This window comes from Papaver somniferum, chromosome 8, assembly GCF_003573695.1.
Source record: "Papaver somniferum cultivar HN1 chromosome 8, ASM357369v1, whole genome shotgun sequence".
Lineage (NCBI taxonomy): Eukaryota > Viridiplantae > Streptophyta > Magnoliopsida > Ranunculales > Papaveraceae > Papaver > Papaver somniferum.
In genome coordinates, this window is record NC_039365.1 from 112,805,754 (window position 1) to 112,829,015 (window position 23,262).

At 34.9% G+C, this 23,262-nt stretch overlaps 2 protein-coding genes across 3 annotated transcripts; both read left to right on the top strand.

The window, feature by feature from the left end:
• The first annotated feature begins 1,650 nt into the window (after positions 1-1,650).
• On the top strand, positions 1,651-2,283 carry LOC113305932. Its single transcript, XM_026554924.1, has one exon. It carries the CDS (start codon positions 1,651-1,653, stop codon positions 2,281-2,283), a length of 633 nt encoding a protein of 210 aa, XP_026410709.1.
• A 14,704-nt stretch (positions 2,284-16,987) lies between these two features.
• LOC113302648 (putative F-box/FBD/LRR-repeat protein At5g22670) lies at positions 16,988-22,999 on the top strand. 2 transcript variants are annotated; one of them, XM_026551591.1, is made up of 8 exons: positions 16,988-17,216; positions 17,341-17,404; positions 18,124-19,204; positions 20,685-20,763; positions 21,140-21,296; positions 22,004-22,097; positions 22,236-22,391; positions 22,579-22,998. In XM_026551591.1, the coding sequence occupies exons 5-8, from the start codon at positions 21,178-21,180 to the stop codon at positions 22,861-22,863; spliced, it is 654 nt and encodes a 217-aa protein (XP_026407376.1). In that variant the 5' UTR covers positions 16,988-17,216; positions 17,341-17,404; positions 18,124-19,204; positions 20,685-20,763; positions 21,140-21,177; the 3' UTR covers positions 22,864-22,998. The 2 variants fall into 2 exon arrangements, with proteins under 2 accessions (XP_026407376.1, XP_026407375.1); XM_026551590.1 differs by lacking the exons at positions 16,988-17,216; positions 17,341-17,404; positions 18,124-19,204; positions 20,685-20,763 and having other exon boundaries at positions 21,155-21,296; positions 21,395-22,097; positions 22,579-22,999.
• Positions 23,000-23,262: the final 263 nt, after the last annotated feature.

A 23,262-nucleotide genomic window follows, 5' to 3' on the forward strand; every position in this document is an offset into this window, starting at 1 on the left:
ATAGAGTTTCTTGACATCCCTTATCCTCTGATAAGAGGTGAACATGTCTCTGTTTCAACAAACATACTTAGTGGCTCCAGAGTCCACCCACTAGTCTCTCACATTGGTTATTAAAATAACTTCCGACATCATGATTCATTTTGTTTCAACTAAATTAGCATTAACTTTCTACTTATTAAGGTTTTATGTTGTCTACACTTTACTGCCGTATGGCCAGGAATTTTACAAACATAACAATCACCCTTAATTAAATTAATGCCGGATTCATTTTTACGAAACATACCTTTATTATGAAGACTATGCTTAGAGTTTTGTTTGATGTTCTCGCCTTTGTCAGCTTTGGAAGACTTGTGTTCATCCACATGCGCCTGGTAGCCATGTTTCTTTTCAATTTCATGTCACAAACTTCGTTTATACTCTGACCACGGACACGGTAATTTCCCAATCACCTAATACACCATATCTCACAAACCTTAGTTCAGATAAAATATGAGTTTTGAAGATAATATCTAGATTTATAAACTTCGTTTAAACCACCATATCAAAAAACTCATGATTACCCCATAAAAACTACTTTAGTTAACAACAAAATTCTGCCCGTCAGAATTTTTCAGGAACGTTTCTCAGTTTTGTAAAATATCAAAAAAATACTTTTACAACTCCAAAATTTCTGAAATTTTACGTGGGTAACTATCAAGATGTCTACTACTTTGTTTCAAAAGGGTTCATCTAAATTCCTTCTAGGTTAAGAGATAAGCTCGAAACTCTACAGCTGACCAAAAATTCGTTTTTGTTTTTCACTCCACAATTAACATCCATGATTCACAAACCAACCAACCATTTTTTTATTATTAAAAATATTAATGTCTTAAGATTGTTGGGTGAAATAATCAAAAACAAGGAAAAATCAAATAAGCAAAATTTATTGATATTTAGCTCCTTTATAATGGAAGTGATCGATTTGATGAAACGAATGAGCTCCCTATATCTCCGCAACAGCAACAAGGCAAAACTTTGGAAAAACAGAGTGAGTCACGTGTTCAACACGTTGCCCTTAAGACATTAGCGCCCGGCCACACTCAAGAGTGATGCTATAGCCCTCACAGGACGGATATCTGCAGGATAAAACACCCTAATACACCTACTACTAGCATATGTAGTAGATGCTCAACTTGAGCTTGGCAACTCCAAAAAAACCATAAAGGAAAATCTCGAACGCTTGAGACAACAATATAAAATATTTTTTTCCCTTGGGGGTCCCTCTAAATATAGAGCAACCCCTTTGCCATAGATTTTACAAAAATAGTGAATTTGTTTATATAATTGACAAATACAACTTAAGAAGAAAAACTCCCCGATATGGGACTAAAAGGTTTATATAGTTTCTTAAAACTACTAAAAATTGGAAACTCCACGACGTGGGACTAAAAAGTTTCATTCACAAAATAAAACAATAAATTATAATTTTTTATTAAAACTTTAAAAAATTATTATTTTATTAATCGTTTTCCAACAAATTCTTGTGGATTCTCTCTATATTTAAGTAATGTTATTTAATATGAATGAACCAAGTATGATGGATTATAATTTTCTGTACTATGCATATATGTTCTCACAATTGAATTTTGTTGTGCTCTTTAGGTGATCTCAATGTCTGACACTTCATCAACTAGTGGTGAGGAATATTCCTGCCTAACAGAACGGTTGTTAGATTTTGATGATACGAGCGAGGATGATATGTTGAACCCATGTGGAATGACTAGAAAACTTGTAACACTTGTCCCTGTCATATGCGCAGCAACAATGATAGACATTAAAGGACCTCATGGTGGCTCTGTTCCTGGAAGGCATTTCATTCACCGTGATAGAATTCCTCGCCATAGGATTATTATTCATGACTACTTTAAAGGGGAAAAATCAAGGTACACAACTGATCATTTTCGGCGTCGTTTTAGGATGGACATCAATCTTTTTCTTCGTATCTTATATGATATTAGTCAGTATGATGATTACTTCACTCGTAAGGTTAATGCTGTTAAAATGGAAGGAGTAAGCCCTTTGCAAAAGATGGTTGCAGTTGTTAAAATGCTTGCATATGGTTGCGCCGCTGATAACCTTGATGAATATGTTCAAATTGGCGAGAACACTGCAATTGAATGTCTCAAGCGTTTTTGCGATGCAATAATTGGTATCTATGAAGAAAAATATCTAAGGAAACCAACTGAAACTGATATTGCAATGTTGTTGAAGGAAGGTGAAGACCGTGGCTTTCCCGAATATTAATGTTCTCAATAGGTCTCCTCTGTTCGATGACATCATTAACGGAGTTGCCCCTACGTGTCAATTCACGGTTCGAGGCAATCAGTACAATATGGGATACTATCTCTTCGATGGTATTTAACCAAATTATGCTACTTTGGTCCAGAAAATTTCTAATCCTAATGCTGAAAAAGAACACTTCTTTGCAAAAAGACAGGAAGCTGTTAGAAAGGATGTGGAACGTGCTTTTGGAGTCCTGCAAAGCAGATGACATATTGTTAATGGACCGGCACGTATGTGGAAAGCAAAAGATCTTGGAAAGACAATGAAGACGTGCACTATCTTGCACAATATGATAATCGAGGATGAGCAGCTTCGAGGAGAATATCCAGAACTTTGGGATCCTCTTCCAGATGACAGAGTACCTGCTGTTAATTTGGAGCATAACAATACTTTTCTTATTTCGAGGATGTTGTACAGAATGAAACGAGTAAGAAGCACCGCGGCACATAATATGTTAAAAAAAATGATCTCATTAATCACTTGTGGGATAAGTATGGTGATGAGAGTGGCGCCTCGCGTCATTAGTGGACAAAGAGAACTATATGATCTCTTTTAATGCACTGGTTAGATCTATTAATGAAAGAACTTGTTGGGTTCTTTTGGAATAAATTTTGTTAGATTTATTTTCTGGAAACGGTGTATCCAAATCGTATTCGGATCTTGATTCATCTTATGATTTTTTAAAACTTTGCTAGATTTACTTTTGTTTTACATTGCAGTATTGTTTATGGTTTGTTACCAGACATATTAAATGCATATCAGGTGATAATTGAAAGCAGTTAAAAGTCTGTCATTGTGCACTGACAGATTATGCACAGATTTTTTAGAGAACTGGAATGTGCATCAACAGATTATGCACTTTTTAGTTAAAAGTCTGTCATTGTGACTTTTCTGAACTGCACTATTGTTTATGGCTGGTCACCAATATTAGAAATACATTGCAGATGTATTATAACAGATGCTTAATTTGTATTCGAGTAAGTAGCAGTACAATGCTTAATTTGTCTGATTCTACATCAAGACAAACAAATATGCATCAAAACCAAAACAAAATACTGCCCTGAATGAAAAAACAACATTGACAGAGCAAGCGAGTTATTAACACAGTGGCATATGAGTTTCCTGAAATTTCAATATCTAAAACGGTAAAGGAATCAACCAATTTTTGTAAGGATTTACAACAGAGGACTGCCAAACTTGCAATACTTGCTTGACTTACGACATAGCAAATCAAACATAAGCTTTTAAAGACAAAGGAATTTAATTCATTCTACTGCTCAAGCAAATACACAATAAAACTCTAGTTTTCCTACAAAGAAAACGCTCCTACCAAGAAAAAACAGATAAAATACTTATCGAATTCATCGATGATTATTCAAAACTAGCTTCCCAGGAACAACGTACACCATATCAGTTCTCCATACTATCCCCAAATAAGCCTTCTTTTTCCCACTCCTTCATAATCTGAACTTGCATCTTTTCATAGGCAGCTCGCAAGATTGGTTGAAGGCTATCCATATCTGTGTTCATAGTACGTTCTTGTTCTCTCCTCTTTTCGGCCTTTGCTTTTCTTTTATCAGCTTATTCTTTCAACTTACAAGATCTTTCCTTCAACTCCAAATCCCTGCTTAGCATTCTTTCTCTCATCTCCAAACTTTGACGACTTTCGGAGTGTTGTTTTTCAGGAGTACTTTGAAAGATACATAACATATCTACCACAGCCTTTTGATCATGCATTCTCTTCTTATTTTCTTTGCTGGATTTTCTTCCCAGTGGACGGTCATTATCGTTGTCGTATTCAGTTCCATGACCACCAACATGACTTTTTTCTTCATCATTAGCTCCAGCATCAGTCGAGCTCTTATCATTTATCTTTGCTTTCTTTGATGAGGGTTTACTTAGTTGTAGGGAACACCATTTTGGACTCGCTTTCATTATTTCCCAACAGTGCTCGAACTTGAAAGACGATCCTTCTATTCCCTCGTACAAAAGCTTTGCTTCTAGTCTTCTAGTCTCTGCACACATATATACTAAGATTAGTAATAGAAAAATATTCATGTATACACATTTGTATACAAAGAAATGTACTTAAATAAACATACCACATCAGAAGTTTGGTTTCCACTTGGGGGAGCTCTCTCTATACCTTCCTAAAATCCATGAAATTTTGAAACAGCCTGTTGTATGGTTTTCCAATGACACTTTAAGCTATTCCATCCCCGGTTATCATAATTCGTAACATTGTTTTTGTATGCGTCAAGTATGCGTTGCCGCATTGTTCCACTCGACTGTTCATTTCCTACTATGGAGTCAATGGTTACATACAAAAATGCCTTAGTTAGAGCAATGTCTTCTTCGGTGGACCAACTACAACGGTTAGATTATGGGCTTGTAGGATTTTTCTGGGTTGATGGATGATTTTTCTTCTTTGTTTTACTACCAGGTTGGTTGGAAGTACTGGGTTCAGTTGTGAAACGTTGAGAGTTCATGCCAAATACATTGGGCACATCTTGGTTGTATAAACCATACAATGGCTGTGGAGCATTCACGCGGTGTAAACCAAAATGTGGCAAGAGTTGTGAGGAATTCATATGACTGGAGTTCATGAATCCAAAAGGAACTTGGCTTTCTAGGTTTGGAGATGTGACACGGTTTTCGAGATTGTTGGACTGATGTTCCTGAGTCATGTTCTGGCTACCATACTCCATTGAAATACTAGTGAATCGACCTACAAAGAAAAGAATAACCACAGGTTAAACCACAACGGATTTTGTTCCATAAAGAAAAAAAAAGTAAGAAGAAGAGGATAAAAAACAAAAAGAAAGGAAACAAAGAGAGGATGGGTTTCAATTGTGATGGTGAACAGAACAGAGGCTGACATGGTTTTGGTCAGCTCCATCAACGATTAACACCACCATACAAATAACATACAGAAATTCTAACCCGAGTACAAAATAAGATTACGCTTTTGCGACGGGTTAAACATAAACTTAAAAATATGTTTTATTGGTTAGGCATTAAACTAATAGATGTGGTGTAGTCCATCACCATACATAGTTCTATTATGCTTTTGTAATCAACGTATACTCTCTAGCAGTAAAGTTCTATGAGAATAGAATAAAAGAAGAAAAAAACAAAAGAAATCAAAACGTAGACATCCAGATGTTTTAGTGGTTAGATATTACACCAATTGATGTGGTGCAGTACCTAGACCATACACAGTTCTATTGTAAATCAACATGTATTCTCTTGCAGTAAACGTACATCGTTCTGTGAGAATAGACTAAAAGAACAAAAACATCGAAATCAGAATGTAGACATTAAAAAGAAAAGCAACGCAAACTTACTGTTCAATGTTTTTGCCAAAAATAAATAAACTTGACTACTTGTGCTTTTTCCCTGTGAAACCTAGGGTTTATGTAGGAGAAAACCCTAGAATCTGAGCGGGTAAAAATAATTTTGGCGGGCGTTTTGGCTCCATAGTGTCAATTTTTAGTTTTTGATTTTTCAATTCTAATTTTTCGTTTATAATTTTTTTATGTTTTTAAATATTATCCACCTAGATATTTAAAGGATTAAGATCCTATATTGTTGGAGATTGTTATCTGGGAATAAGCTCTTATGTCTATCATATGGTTAAAACCAAGGTTCGAAAAACGGGTCACGGCCCAGGTCACAGGTATTAGGCGTGACCGTTATAACGTGTTTTGACGGATGTGAGCACGTTTTGGGTCAAAAACGCGTTATATAGGAATAAAACGCGTTTTTTTGACGTTTTTTTAAATAACGGGTGTGATAACGGTTAAATAAGAAAAATAAATAATTTGTGACCTGAATTTCCTATGTAACGGTAATTACAGCTGTGAAAACGGTTACAACGGGTCTAAATAACGTTGTTACTACGTTTTTTCATTTTTTTTGGTTTAATTTATTTATTTGATTTTTTATTTATTTGTTTATGGGTTTTTAACATACAAATTTATGGATATCTAGTAAAATTCACAACCCTAAGTCTATGACTTATAACAATGCATTGTAGTTATCGTCTACCAACAATATTTATACACGCATACTATCACTATCCACTTGATATGTTCAAGTTGTCACTCGAATAGTTCAATGCATTCCCCAATATTTCAATAATGCATATTCGGATTCAAAAGCAGTTAAAACTTTGTTGTCAAATAATACTTCTAGGCTCTTAGCTACTTGCTACAAGACTAACCAACAAGGAATGCAACAGGAAGAGAGTCAGAGACTAGCTAGAGAAAAAGAGAGTGAGAGAGGGAAGTCAGGGAGTCGATTTATCTTTTTCTTTTGCATTTGGAGGTGTGTACAGTATATGCTACATGTGGTCTGTACTTTAGAGTTCAGACTCAAAAGTTAAAGAAATAAAACAAAAAACAAAAAAGTAAAAAGAGTAGTTGGTTTCATGATCAAAGACATAGCTAGCCTGTGCTTATATACGCATGCAACGAGATTCCAAATGTTTCAAGAATATTTCGATTTGCTAGCTATTATGTCTTCTTGCCCAAAGGAATGCTTTAAAAGGACAAGAAGAGAATTGAAATGAAATCAATACCTCTGGTTCTCTGGTTCTCTGCTTCTTGCTCAAAGGAATGCTTTACATTTTGAATTTCTCAAATACAAGTTTAAGAGGTGATATTAATTATTTTTTGTAGATTTTTCATTCAATTAGAGATATAATTTATTAATACGTTATTAATTTATTTATTATCGTTTTTTTCTTTCATGATGTTAGAGTAGTGAATATAGATGTTTGAGAAATATCGATGTTTTTTTCTTTCATGATGTTTGAGAAATATTTAAGAAATGTTAAGTGAAGAAATGTTTCATTCTATTAACGTATATTTACTTAATAAATGTTTCATTTTTATCTAAGAAATGTTTAAGAAATATAGATTTTTTGTTCATTTTATTATCATTTATTTAAGAAATGTTTAATAAATGTTAATATTCATAATTAAATATTCCATCAACTTGAATCAGTTGGCACGTAAAAAATCATTGTTTACAGTGGCCATACGATTGTAGAAGATATTGGTCCGACAGATGGTTGGAAAAACAAAAATAACCATACGATTGTAAACTTCTTAGTTTACAGTGGCCATGGGACAGCATTTTTGAAAAGCGTTGACATCGAGCATAATCGGTTGACAGCAGAGTATTTGATGAGTTTATCAGACCGGTTATAGAAGATATTGGTCCGACAAATATTGTTCAAATAGTAACTGATCAAGGATCCCAATTCAAAGCCGCAGGTAACTATTACAACTTAATTTAATTACAGTTGTTTATTTTTATATATTATTAATTCATTTCTCATTTTGTTTTAATAGGTATGAGATTGGCCATAGAGTATGGTACATTTTTTTGGGTACCTTGTGCAGCTCATGTGTTGGATTTAATGTTGGAAGATACTGAAAAGTTCCCATTTGTTAAAGGTGTGATTTCAGAAGCTATAAAAATCAGTAAATTTATTTATAATCATGGTTGGGTTCTTGCTAGATTCAGACAACATTCTGGGGGACGCAATCTATTGCGCCCTGGCTTAACAAGGTTTGCGACAAATTTTATCGCAATCAAAAGTATCATTGATCAACGTAATGCAATCGAGAGTCTTTTTGTAGACCAAGAATTTGTGGACTCGCCAGAAGGAAAAACTCGTACGGCTAAAGATGTGAAAAACATTATTTTGAATGAGATGTTTTGGCACACATGCCAAAATGCATGCATGATGGTTGGTCCTTTATTGAAAATGATCCGTTTCTTGGATTCAGATAAACCTACCATGGGTTATTTGTTTCATGCACTTGCTACATGTGTGGAAACTATAGAAAGGGGTTTGGGTAAAACTCGAAATAATTCTATTGTAGGTGTGATTAACCGACGATGGAAAGATCAGTTGAGTTCTCCTCTTCATGCTGCAGCGCATTTTCTGAATCCATATTATATCTACAACCCAGCAGCCAATCTCATCAACAATGAAATTTCTCAGCCCCAAATTTGTCCCAGTGAAGTAATATCAAAAATGATTAGTAGCCCTCAAGAACAAGCGACATGCATGCTAGAGGTGTGAATTTTTATTAACAATTAATTTCGTAATTATATGAATTTCTATTCACAGTTTTTGATATTTTTAGGCGGGAAGAATGCAAATGATGCAAGGCCAATTTGCATCACCATCAGCAAGATTGGATGCTCTGCAAGGTGATCCTGTAAGCTGGTGGTTGTCATATGGTGCTCAGTTTCCATCACTCCAAAGGATCGCGGTAAAGATACTAAGCCAGACAAACACATCGTATGGATCCGAGAGGAATTGGAGTGTGTTTGAAAGAATTCACACCAAACTACGCAACCGTTTAGTTTCGTCAAGAATAAACGATTTGGTATATGTTCAGTACAATTTAAGATTGGAGCAGCAAAGAGTTCAAGGTAAAGCAAAGCGACATAACATCGATGTCCACGATGTTCATAGCCTGCTGACAGATGAAAATATGCTTGATTGGATAGCAGGGGATGATGAAACACCAGTTTTACCTCAGGAAGAACATTGGTTAAATGAATTGGAAGAGGAAGCAGCTAATAATCCAGAGCCTCTCCCTCCACCATACGAATGGCATGATCCAGAAGTTGAAATCTCATATCAAAGGTTGCCAGTGAGTAACTTTGTTTATGACTTTGGTAACCTAACATTTGGAGACAATACACAAGGTCATGAAAATGAAAATCCCATATACAATTCTCATTACACTGAAGATCGTCCAGAAGAAGATACCCGAGGAATTAATGAAGAGTATAATTTCAATATTAATATCAATAATGAAGTAGATAATCGTAATGATAATGAGGAAGAAGACTATGGTTATGAAGATGACGATACTGTTAACTACGACAGCCAAATGCATTACGCGAACCAATATGAGGCGGAGGAAGAGGAGGAGGAATCAACTGAGAATCGTCGAGAAAACAGAAAATACTTGAATAAGTCGGAAAAAAATGCCGGTACAAGTTGGTTTGTCTAAGTTTAAAATTTCAAGCACTACTGTCACTAGGTTACTTATTGTAAGTTTATAAAATTTGAAGTGTTTAATGATTATTTATGAAATTTTAGTTGTAAGTTTGAAATTAAAAATTGTATAAGAATTTCTCCAACTCAAATCTTTTTTCCTTAAAAACGGATTTAACCGGTATGAAAACGGAAAATACGGTGTAAAAAACGTGTGTTAAAATGTTATTTAGAAGAAAAAAACTGAAATATTAATTTTAGAAAAACGGTAATCACAGGTGTGAAAACGGTTATAACGGGTCTAAATAACGTCATTTTTTCCTATTTATCGGTGTTATTTAGGTAAGCGTGTTGGTGAGCCTCACGGGCACGGTATTTGGGCGTGAGCGTTATAACGGACGTTTTTTCGGAAAAAACGGCCGTTTTTCAAACCTTGGTTAAAACCTCTAAAATAAAGGTCTAAACAACACCTCCACGTAGGATTTTTTCACCCTCTGTTGGAGATGCTCTAAGAGCATCTCCAATAGAGGGTGAGAGTTTTATTTTCTTATGACACGTAGGATTTTATACCCTCATTTATATTAAATTCATCTCCAACAGTGGTTCCTATTAAGTAGGAAGGGTGTCAGAATAAATACGAAGGTCTTGAAGAAAGTCTTATTAAGACTTTGGAAATGACCTCAATGTCATCCTTTTAAATATATTTAAATAAATTTATTTTTAAATAAATTTTTCTTACCAATAGAAAAAAGGTAATCAATATAACCCCATAAATAAGGATCTAAATAAAAATTCCACATAGGATTTTTAGCATCCACTGTTGGAGATGCTCTAAATGGAGTAAGAGAAACTATGCACAATGATTAAAGAGTGTAGGGGGTTAAGGCATCATACTAGGCAACATACAAGGGTGTTAATCTTTTATGAATAATAAAAGAATAATAGATAGAATTAGAGAAAAATATAGAAGACATCTGGACTAGGGATGCATACGGTTACAATATGAATTCGGGTATCGAGTGATATCGAGTATCCAGAAGTAAGAATATTAAGTGTTATCGAATAAAACCGAATTGCAAGGGCCTCGAGTGATATTGCATAACCTAAACGAGCGGCATAAAAAGTAGCCTGGGATAATGCCTTACAATTAGGTATGCCCAGTAAAATTGGGGAAACATGTAAGTGACAATTGGGTACGTCCCTAAAACTATTAGAGCATAGATCGGTTAAACCCGCCAAGCATTGATATGTCAAGTTTGGTTGTCAGATTTTAGTATCAAAACTCATCTAGAGTCGCTTGATTAAATACTAGAGTCAACTTCGTTTAGGTTAGATTAGAAAGTCTAGGAATGTTGAGACATACAAGTATTACTCTGAAGACCTGAAGAATGAGAAGAAGTAACGACTACAACGACGACATCATCCTTCCACTTGAGGTTAGTAATATTGACTTGATCTTGTTTCCATTCATAACATATCTTTCAAGTCGAGCTATATTGAAAACTTTTTTAAATGAAAGAACTTTGAGCAAAACTTTTTCAAAAGAGGAGGAAAGTAATCTTTCGCAACTAAAGAAGTATCAGAACTGGTTATAAGAAAAGACCAGAACCAGGAACTGGTTCGAACTCCGTAGCTCTTGTCGTCTCATAAACACGGTCTCGTAAACACGGTCTCGTAAACACGGCTTGGCTCTAGAACCAACCCAGATGGAACGGGTTAAAAAAGAACAAAAGAAAAATTTGAGGCACATAGATCAATACAAGGATTCAAATTTTAAAAAAAAAAAAAACAACTGAAACTCTAGAGGTAATTATCTGTAAGAACGCGTGACTAAAAATCCCCATGAGAACCAATGAGAAGCTAACAGAGAGAGCCAGTGGTATAAGATTATTCGGGGCCGACCAAGATTGTGACAATACCGGGTATTTCGGGATAAGGACGTAAAACTTTTTAAAAAATAAAAAGATATCTATTAGAAAGGCTACATGGGATGTGGTCAAACTAAACGCAATTTTTATCCTAGGGTTAGAGGTGAAACCCAACAAATGAAAAGACTTGAAAATTAAAAGAAATCAACAGATGTAACAACCGGGAGAAGCAATCAAAAAGTAGAAAAAGTCTATCAATTTCATCAAAAGCATAAATTAGAAAAGAAAATTGAGAAGTCTAAAAACGAACTTGAAAATTAGTTCAAATTAAGAGTTTATAGAGAATGTAGAAACCTAATTTCAATCAAATGAAAAGGAAGAATATAAATATCACAAATTTAGGGAGAGAGATAGAGACAGAAACAAAAGAAGTAGCCAAGGTTTGCATTAATTCCAAATCTCCTAAGATTGCCAAGGTATCTTGTCCTAAAGATATGAGATAACCAGAGCATCAACCACATCGAAATTCATTAATTTGAGACCACTTTATACCGACGGGAGGTATTTCTACATCCTAAAAACAGAGATAGATATTATCCCGTTGCCAACTTGAGCCCTTTCAGAGACCCAACTCGGGAAGAATACTATTGGGAAGTATCACAAGAAGTTGGAATCTAATAATCCTACTACTATGGCTAAACAAAATAAAGAGAAGACCCCAAGCATGGAAATATTTTATGCTCAAGTAAAGAGAAGCAGAATGCCTAGAGGAAAACATGTCCAGAGCTGAGAATGGGATAGACCGGAAAAGAGGAAGGAATTGTTCAGAAGCAAAGGGCAAACTCTTTTTTTTTCTTCCAAACAGACGGATTTCAATGTTCTCGTTTAATGAATGCGAAGGTTATCTTCATACGAGCTCTTTTTAAGAAAGGTAAGAGCTAACATATCCAACAATTCTCCGAAAAAATTCAACTCCTAAAGAACATGGAACAGATTCATTACGGCCATAAGAAGGAAATGGAAAGACATTCTCTTTTAGAACTTTTAACAAACACCTTGGATGCAATTTCTAGAGACAATTTCATTTGAGAATCATATTACAGAAGGAACACAACATCGAAATCAAATAGAAACAGGGGCAGGAAGGATTTAAAAACCCCTAAATAAGACACAATGAAGGAAACTTCTAAATAGGGAGAAAAAAGATAGATCACCAAATAGAGAACCAACGAAATTTCCTAATAAAGCAAACAAAGGAGGAATTTAATTTTTCAAAGAAGAACTTAGAGAGGAATAAACATCTAACGTAGATAAGAATACCAATAGTTAGAAGCCTTGGTAAGAATCTAGAAAAGCCAAGCAAAGAAGATTAGGACTCCAAAATAGCATTCACAGAACAAAAAAGTAAAAAGGGATTAAAGTTTATATTACTTCCTAGCTACTAGAAATCAAACGAGCTAATAATCAGGCCTGTTTGACTCTACTCGAATGACCAAACTAAAAGGAATTCCTAAGACAGAGGATTCATTCAAAAAGAAAGAAAAAAAAAGAAAAACAAAAAGAAACTGGCAAGATACACTATTATGAAAACAATTGATATGGCTCTAAACATCAAACTAATACTGAATCCATCTCCCCTACCCCTCCATCATTTCATCAGACTAAGGAGATCCCACAGATTGGATTACTCAGAAGCCATGAAAATCGCCAGAGAGGAGAGAAAGAAAATAGCCGTTGAGTGCTACTTTTGTGACGGACATGGTTTGAAAAACGGCCGTTATTTCCGAGAAAATGGACGTCAAAACCGTCACTCTTATATAGCGTGTCCGTGAGGGTTACCGATGCCCGTGTCTATATATCACCTATAAATAGGGAATAACGGAGTTATTTAGACCTGTTATAGCCGTTTTGGAAATAACGACGTTATTTAAATCCGTTATAGTTGTTTTTAAGCATGAAATGAATGTTTTTCTGAAATTGAAATTTACATTTTTTTCCTTCTAAACATCTTAACACGAATTTTCAGATCATCTTTCCCGTTTTTACGCTGTTACAACCATTTTTTTAGAAAAAATAAATATAAATACAATTTGTTATTTTAAAAATTAAAGATTAAAAAATTATAAGATTTTATTATTATATAGAGACTATTACAAGAAACTATTTGGAAGCTCAACAAGTTGAGCTCCAACAACGTACTACTACTTAAATTGAACAGGTTATCGTGCTAGCCTACCAGCGAGCCTCATGAGGAACCAGCCAAGAGAACCGAAGCGGATAAGGGGGCTGATTATGTCACAAGGGGTCACGCTAAATCTTCCTTCCAAGTCAAATTCCGTAAAATTAAAATTAAAATCTTAAAAATTAAAAGAATAAAAATAATTTATTAAAGACGATTTAACAACGTTATTAGATCTATTATAATTGTTTTCACGCATGTTATAACCGTTAGATAGGAATTTCAGATCATAATTCTTTTTATTTTCTATTTAACTGTTATAACACCTGTTATTTTAAAATAACTTATCAAAATCGCGTAACAAGGTTGATACTCATTCGTTGGATCTCTCGGAATCCTGTGAAAAAATTGGGGTCTCCCCTTCGAAACCCTATGGAAAAGCCTGATGACGAAACCAAGGGAAATTTTCTCAGGGGCATCCCTACCCGAGGCTAAAATTGACCCCATGTGAAGGTTACATTTTCGCAGCATTGGCTTGGGATCGGATAGAGATAAAATAGTGACCCGCAATGTTGTGTTCTAATGCGCTGAATTCTATATGCAAGAGAAAAAAAAGGACAAATGCTTACAAAAATAAATGAATTGCATCAATTACCTTCAAGACCGAAGAACTGGAGATTCGAAGACGAAGAGATGAAGAAGAATCCATTCACTACATTTATCCTAATAGGTATTCAGATTGTACCACACCTTTTCAAGTGAATTGATTAAGACTAACTCTGATAAATCCTTATTGACTTGATCTTGTTTCCATTCCTAACATGTCTTTCAAGTCGAGCTATATTGAAAACATAACATGTAAGAATTTGGCTTGTTAAGTAAGTTATTTATAGATCTATATTTACTATGCAAAAAGTAGAGTTGTGAGAGTGGAGCATAAGTTTTACACGCCCTAATAACTAGGATGTGTAAAACTAACCCTAGGTTCCGAGATCAGGGTCAATTCGCAACACATTTCAAAATTGTGGCATCCAGAAGAAATATGGCGTATACGGTTCTGGAACGCCTCTTATGTGATTTCGCAATAAAACCAGATTTTCGCATATCTTCGAGAATCTTTCTCTCATATGTTTCCAGTTATTCTTCTACATTTCCTAACATGTTTTTAGCTTTGTCTTATTCGTATATATTAGGCATGTTTAGTACTAAGTGTAGTAAGTGAAATAATCGTTGAATATTCTAAAAATTACCTAAGGTAGTAAATCTTAATAGTCGATACAAATATTTCGATCAAATATGATATTTTAAGAAATATGCTAGGGAGCTTTCAATAAGGTAATTCTGACATGTATATTACTTGGAGAATAAGTTAAAGGTTTACCAATGGTGGTCCACCGGAATAAAATATTTCATATACTTTCGGCAATAACGAGTAGAGTAACAGGATTCCTTCTCACCAAGAACACGATTTGTTGTTTATTGTTAACTTATTTCGTAAACAAAGGGGACTATGGGCTTTAACCAAGTTACACTACTGAGAAAAGTAAATTGAAATTTTAATCACTAACAAAAGATACCAGTTAGAAGTTTCATCCTCCTCACAAAACATGTTCACTAGTCGACTAGAGTTAACATTCAATCATTTTCGTATTAATAGCCCTAAAGTGCTTCATCAAAAAAATATTTTGGTACTTTCCTTATGCCATTAACTAACATGACAATGGACATGGAAGTACTACCCAGAAAACAACCTAATGCAACGTGCTATTGAATTTAATCCTCTAAAAGTATTATGTTGAATTAGGATAACTAATCAATGCAATGGATGTATCACGAGCACTCTATTTAACACAAGTAAATATTTTACATGCAATTACGCGAAGGATTTGGATACAATCACTAATCACGTTATGCTACTCGTAGCAAGGTCTGTCGACTATTTCGTATCTTCAAACCCAAGTTTAACTTTAGATATGAATATGTATTCACTTTGTATGTATCCTAAACAAACAAATATTCAATCATACATGACGAGGAGAATTCGATCATGACACCGAATATAAGCGCGAAATTTAGAATTTTCCGGGGTATTACCAGGACTACCCGAGGTATACTAAGAGCATCTCCAACAGAGGGTGAAATATATTTTTTTAAGTCCTTGGACAGACAGACTCTTTCTGGAAGAGTTTATGGAGCTTAAATGCATCTCAAAGAATCAAGATATTTATTTGGAAGTGTCTGCAAAATGCGATTTCAACTAACCTAAAGTTATCTAGGTTTATGAAAGATATATCACCTAATTGTACTTTTGGTTGTCAGGAACATGAGTCCATTGAGCATCTTTTACTTCATTGTCCTTATGCTAAGTCTGTGTGGGCAACTGAACCATCCCCTATAGACTTAAACTTTGACAGATCCATCTCTTTTCTAGATGTATGTAAAGAGTGGATAGGTAAGGAAAATCCAATCATTCAAATAAAAATTATTTTAACAAAAGCTTGGTTTATATGGAAGGAAAGATGTAATAAAGCCTTTGAAAAAAAACAGCAATCGCACACTCAATTAGCTTCAGAAATACAAAGACACTTGAACCTCTGGTACAAAGATGAATATCTGACTAAACAAGCCTCAACTAGTATAAATGAAACACTTAGATGGATAGCACCTAGATCTTCACAAAAGAAACTTAATGTGGACGCATCTTGGGTTTCTATAAATGCACCAACAGGTTTCTCTTTAATCTTCAGAAATGATACATGTATCTTTGAACAGGGCAGAGCAGGACCCATCTCAGCAACATCTCCAGAAGAAGCAGAAGCTCTAGGACCATTGCAAGCAGCAGCCTGGGCAGTTGAAGAGGGACTGTCGAATTTCAGCGTGGAAGGAGACTGTAAGAATCTTTTTAATAATCTGAATGGGAAACCATCCCAAATTATTTGGCAGAATCAGAAAATTATGGATGAAGTAAAAAGAAAATTTTATCTTTGTCAAAACTTTTTAGGTTTTTTTTTATGTTCCTAGATTAGCCAACAATGTAACTGATATCCTTGCTAAAGAGGCTAAGAACTTTCACTCTTTGGTTAACTGGAAAAATGTACCTCCACCATGTATTTTGCAAGCCTTAGAAGTAGATAAATCTAATGTCCGGGTTGGAGTTATTAGCCAACATTAGATGACTCTACTATTATTGATGTAAGGATTACTAACTCCCTAAGTTAGTCGTTGTGAATGCATTTTAACTTACAAAAAAAAAAAAAAAAAATGTCCGTCACACCTTATTACTGTAATTTCTTGGTATAACTGTAATGCATTTCACTCCAACACCTTGTTACTGTAATTTCTTGGTATAACTGTCCAAATGTATTTGATCCTACGGGTATCAAATACCAGCTTGTAACAGCCCTTTAGTAATGTAATAAAATCATGCTTAAAAAAAAAGTCACGGTATTCCCGAAAGAGAAAAGAAGTAGCCCAAAAATGTTTGAACAACTGCACACTGTCTCGATGATGATGCACACTATTTACAGGTATTTTTAGAGTTACTTATATTACTTTATTCAAACAAAATCTTAAGAACTGTTAAACTCGATTTTCAAGTATTTTTAGAGTTATTTATATTACTTTATTCAAACAAAATCTTAAGAACTGTTAAACTCGATTTTCAATTTGATTATGATATTTGTCTACAAGTACTAACGAGCAATGAATGAATCCAGGTGTTTTTTGTTTTTCTTTTGTACTGCAGATCATCAATTTCAAAATCAGAACCTACTAAAGTGAAAGAGCTAAAATATGATAAACAACTTCATCTCTTAAGGTAAGTAACTGGTGGTACTAGCGAGAAAATTAACATTTCTTTTGTTTTTTGTTTCATGCAAAAATAAATAAACAAACAAAAATCTAAGTTATATTGCTGTTTGTTTTTTTGTTTTATCTTGAAGACAGATTTGGCAGGACTAATTGTGTGAATGCATGTTCCGATAACAATTAAATCCCAGAGATTTAGTAAGTTGTTTGATTGAATTCTCCTTAATTGCTATATCTATTTTTGTCTATTTTAATTTAGGGTTTATAATAGATGTTTCTATTTTAATTTAGGCTCTCTGTGAAGTAGAGTTTAACCGCCTCACAGAAGTTCTGTTCTGTACCACTCCTTAGGTAATTTAGTGGAACACCCCTGCCCCTCCATTTATTCATCTATTGTTGTAAGTTACAATAATCATAGGGCTCAGACCTAAAACATCAATAACAGAACCTGATTTAATGGTGATGGTTTAAGTAGGTTTTCAATTAAATTTGTAAATTTTCTTCAAATCATGCAGTGGATGCACATGAATTTTAAGATGTAATTATGTCTATTTAAAGATTTTGCTCGTATGGCACAAACTATTTAAAACAAGGGAAATCTGGCCATCTTTGCGATTGATGTTAACTTGTTCCCATTTATACTGAGGTCTAAATATTGGCTAAACTATACGAGGATGCACACCAATTTTTTATCAGCCAGCAATCTGTGTTCTTGCCATTGATGTAACTGTATTTATTGACAGACACTTTTAAAGATTAAACTCAGTGAAGTCCTCACTTTACACTGAGAACCCAAACCCCTGTTGTACATAATTTGCAATTTGATAATCATATTTGGCTAATTCCGGTTCTTATGGAGTACCTATGGGTAATGATCTGATCTAATAGATTAAGTTTCTTTGGTCTTTTCACTGCAGATCATTGATTTGAGAGTCAGGAGACGCTGAAGGGAAAAACACCATTAGTGTGGCTGATGATGGGATCAGTAAATTACGTGGCTCAAAAGATGAGTTTATTCATCTTTTAGATAAAATACTAGTTCGAGCGAGAAACTTGAGTTTCTTTTTTGTTTTTGCTTTGAGAAAAAGGTCTGAGTGTATTGCTGGTACTAGTACTTTGTCTTATAGTTGAATTTGGTTATATTGATCGGGAGAATGCCTATTCCCAGGAAATGACGTCTACCAAATTTTCTCGTCTACTAAAATGAAATCTGAGTACCAAATTAGTGTGTAAGTCAGGAGATGCTGAAGGGATAGAACAACATTAGTGTGGGTGAAGATGGGATCAGTAAATTGCGTGACTGAACGATGAGTTTGTTCGTCTTTTAGATAAAACACTAGTACAAGCGAGAAACTAGAGCTTCTTTTTTTCGCTTCGAGCAAAAAAGGTCTTAGTGTATTGCTGGTACTAGTATTTTATCTTGAAGTTAAATTTAATTATCCTGGTGGGAGAGTGCCCGCTCACTGGAAATGACAGCTACGAAATCTTCTTGTCTACTAAAATGAAATACGCATACCATATTAATATTTAAGGATAGGTTACTGAGGATTGCAAAAGATATAATAAGATGTTTTATTGATTTCCGCTAAAATGCTTTGTGGAATTTTGTTCATTTGGACTTGGCCAGTTTATATAGTGGAATCTGACATTTTAAGGCAATTCACTAACACAATTTTCTGTGGTCTGAATAGATATAGCATTATCTGCCGTGCCAGTTTTTATTCCACAAAGCATTTGAACCTAGTCTGTTCATATAGTGGAATATGAAATTATAAGGCATTTCAATAACAATTTTGTGTGACCTGAATAAATATAGCATTGTATGCTGTGCTAGTTCTTATTTTGGAGATGCAGTAGGTCGAAGCGGCTGAACAGAAGGATGTGCTGGAGCCTCAATTAATGAAGTTCAAGCTCTAAATAGTCTTTGGAGCGAGGTTTCAGCACAGGATTGCCAGCTTCACGAAAGTTCTGGTTGCTAAAATCTGCACCACCACCCAGGTAATCTCATAGTAAAACACCCAATTTATGCCTGTACTGTTACCAAAGTATTACAGTTTCCCAACTCAAGAATTAATGAAACTAACCTAACAACTGTTGGTTCTAAGTAAAACAACATGATTGCAGTTGGATATGTCAATTTAATGGTACCAGCATTTTATGAAATTCATCTTTTCGGCTTCAGGTGACTGTACATTCATGATTATCTTGTCGGCTTCAGGTCTAGATAAGACTTCAAAGTTGTTGAGAAATTCCAAAGGTCTTTCTTATTGATTCAGTCCACTTTACTAGTCACTAGTCAGTTTTAGGAGAAAGATAGTAGTATAGATTGGCTAGTAAATTTATTTTTGCAGTACAAAATAACTCCTTTTCTTTTAGAACCGGCAATGACGTTCTTGAAATATCTGAATTGTATGGTCTATAAAAATGTTGCGGCAATTTAGTAATATGTAAGCTGGAAATATTGTACTGCCTGAATTGAAGAGGACTTGCATCATTGCACATGCTCCTTACACATAGACCCATCTCTTAGGATTATCTCTATATTCACTGAAACGGTTGAAGGGAAGATTTTAATCTACATGAAATGGACCTATATTATCTAGAAGTTTCATCCTTTTGATTCTTTCCATGGTCTCACAAGAGAAGTATGACTATATGCATATAAGTAAGGCAGTAGGCCTGCCGCTTGCCTAAATATAAGAGGTGTTTAGACAGTTGGTGAGATAATTTTTCATGCAACGACTAATATTTTAGATCATAGGTGAATATTCTTCCGTCAGTCTCACCATATCCGAACTCTTGAAACTGAATTCTACCCTGAAGTTCTTCAAATCTAGCAAATTATCACTCGGGGCTTGAGGTTTCTTAATGTAGTCCATAAATGTAAGTTCTGTACATTTTATCGCTACATGATCTCCTGTTTTTTTATTCCCAATCTTGCCGTGGGATAAATACCTGTTTTGAGTTGGAAACTTCTTGGTTTCAAGAGATCGACATTACAAAACGACAAGCCGATGGCGGAGGTTCCAGTAGTTGATAATTTATTCGGTTCTATAAAGCGAGACTGCCATATTTAGAGCTTTAATTAATGATATGTAAACTGAAAATGTTGTACCAGCTGTACATTACCCACTCTGTACAAGCACATTGCACGTGTAACTTGCCTTTACTCAAGGAATATAATGCATTAGGGTTTTAGTGTTAGTGACTGCAGAAGGATTCAAGGGATGATTTTGATGTATGCAACTTTGAAACCTTCTGCAGAATATCAGCCTTTGGATCATCCATGGGTCCAAAGTCAGGTAAAAATAGCTAAGCTTGAATAGATGTTGACAAAATCTGTAAGAGAGATAGGTCTGCATAAAACTAAGTGTTGTTGCAGCAGTTACAGATGGAAACGTGCATGCAGTGCCCCTACTTTTGAAATCCTTGACCAAAATCTCAGAACTCTTATTTATTCACTGAAGTGGTGCTGCAGATCCAAATGAATGATCAATTGAGGCCAGCATCATAGACAACAAGCTGTGTTCATTCCATTGACAGACTCTGCTCCACAGGTATTTTCTCTTCTAAATACTATATACTCATAGTTTCATATCCGCATTATATGTATAGTATTTACTGTTTAATCATCAAAGTTGCTGGTAAAGCATTATTACTTTTTGTTGGGCTGTTGTTCCTCCCTGATAATGAGCAATTTATCACCTAATCTTGTTGTTTAAATTGATTATGTCTCGAGTTCATAAGTTTTCAGATTTTCTTAAGAAAATCCTGAATATGGTAAGTGTGCTTTGTAATATTCAAGATCAAATATACACACTTGAAATTGTTGATTTCAAAAACAATATCAAGAAGCCTTTTAGGATCTAACTAGTTCAAACTTCATATAACGAGCTAATCTAATATTTTATTAATCTTTTCATACTATTGAAGATCGTTGAATCAAGGCTTTGAAAATTCAGAAGCAACTCATGGATTATCAGGGGAAAGATAGGATCAGCAGTTTGCCAGACTCCCTTCTTCATCACATACTCTCTTCCCTCAAAATTAAGCCCATTGTGCGTACCAGTCTTTTATCTAAAAGATGGAGGTACGTTTGGTCCTCAATTCCTAACCTTGATTTTCGATATTGGCCGTCTTCTAGGTCAGATATTCATTTGGAGACTGAGAGATTCATGAATTTTATAGATAGAATGTTGCCGCTTCTTGGTACGTCTAACATCCATAGATTCTCTCTCTCCGTTGTGATGAACTTTGCGATGATTCTAGGATTAGTGCCATGGTTTCCAGTGTAATAAGGTGTAAAGTTGTAAAGATGAATCTCATCTTTAAACACAAAAGGCCCTTCTTATTGCCCTCTACTCTTTTTACCTGTGAATCACTTGAGAAGTTGTGGATACGCTCATCTTCGGTCCTATACCTACCAAAATCCATCTCTTTTCCAAGACTCAAGCTGCTTCAACTTGCTCTCGTCGAATTTACGGATGAGTGCTTGACTGAGCAACTCTTTTCCAATTGCCCAGTCCTTGAAGAACTGATTATACGTTGGTGCAACTGGGTCAATATGAAGGCTGTATGTATGTCAGCTCCTGCACTGAAATGCTTAATAATTGATTGTATCGGTGACCCTCTGAACATTAATATTTTACATAACTGTGAGGTGAAGATTCATGCACCAAGTCTCGTGTCTCTAACATACAGAGATTGCATTGCCAAGGAATTTGTTTTCTCTAGTTTATCATCACTAGTTGATGCAAAGATAGACATTGATGTTGGAGATAATTTTCCTGAAACAAGACAGGAAGAAACAGAGTATTGTGCAGCTGTGACTAAGTTCCTTCGACAGATTGTCAATGTAAAACACTTGAAAATCTCTGGCAATAGCCTTGAGGTAACGTTTTCTTACTTGTAGCTTTACCTATTTATTTGAATCATTTGATAACCCATTTAAAAGTATTATTATTGATTGGGTTAATCCCTTTTCTAACTTCTTAGGATTTTTTTTGTTCTTCTTTTTTGTGTCGTTTAGGTTCTTTCTTTTGCAGAAGATCTCTTAACCGATCTGCTAACATTTTACAACTTGATCCAGTTGGAGGTGCTTTCGGTAGTTAAATATTATGCTCATAAAACTTTATTCCCTCTGATTCAAATGGCACCTAATTTGGAGTCAGTTGTATTTTGTAAGGTAAGCACGAATACCTTCGTATGGTGTGTTTTCTCTTCATGTGAACTAGATTAGCAAACAGTAAACTTATAGGCATTCCAATTAGTGGAAGAAAAGAAAATGTCGGTTTGCTTTCACCATTAGGTTCTCTTTGTGATTTATGCTACTACGTGTATGTTCCTGAATTCTGTTTTGATTCTAATGTTAGGTCTTTTCACCATATCTGCATGATGATGGTGATGGTTGGCTGCTGGATATGGACACGGTGAGTGAGTCTTTATTTCGAAACATCAAATTTGTCCAATTCAAGGAATTTTTCGGGACCCCGGGGGAGATGAAGCTGGCTAGGGTAATTTTGAACAATGCCAGTGCTTTGCAGATGATGACGATTACTTGTACATTATCAAGGGATCTCAGTAGCAAAGTAGTTGTTATGGAGGAGTTATTAAGGTTCCCTAGGGGGTCACCAAGTTGTGTAATTGAATTTTCTTAAAACCTTCATCTCGCGTGATTGAAAGACTTTAGGGTTATGTTTTACATGCAGTTTCTCTTGCACATTTTCTGTAGAAGGCTTCTTGTTCTGAAAATTCTCAACTTACCTACAGAAAAGGAAATTGATTGAAGTTTTGAGTTGTGGAATCAATTTATGTTAACTTTTGAACTTGTGTTTATGGAATTAAAAAGTTAGAATGATCACCCCGTGATGGAAAGGGTGACGGACGGATTGCAGCATTCATGCCTTTTTCTTTTCCATGCATCTTCTTTCCCAAAAGGAAGAATGTGTCTCATTGGTTCAGGGACCAGGAAATTAGATCTAGCTAAGAAGAATGCATTTTGGTGTGGCGCAATCAGTTTCTTGGTTGATAAATGCCAAATTCCTACGAACTTTACG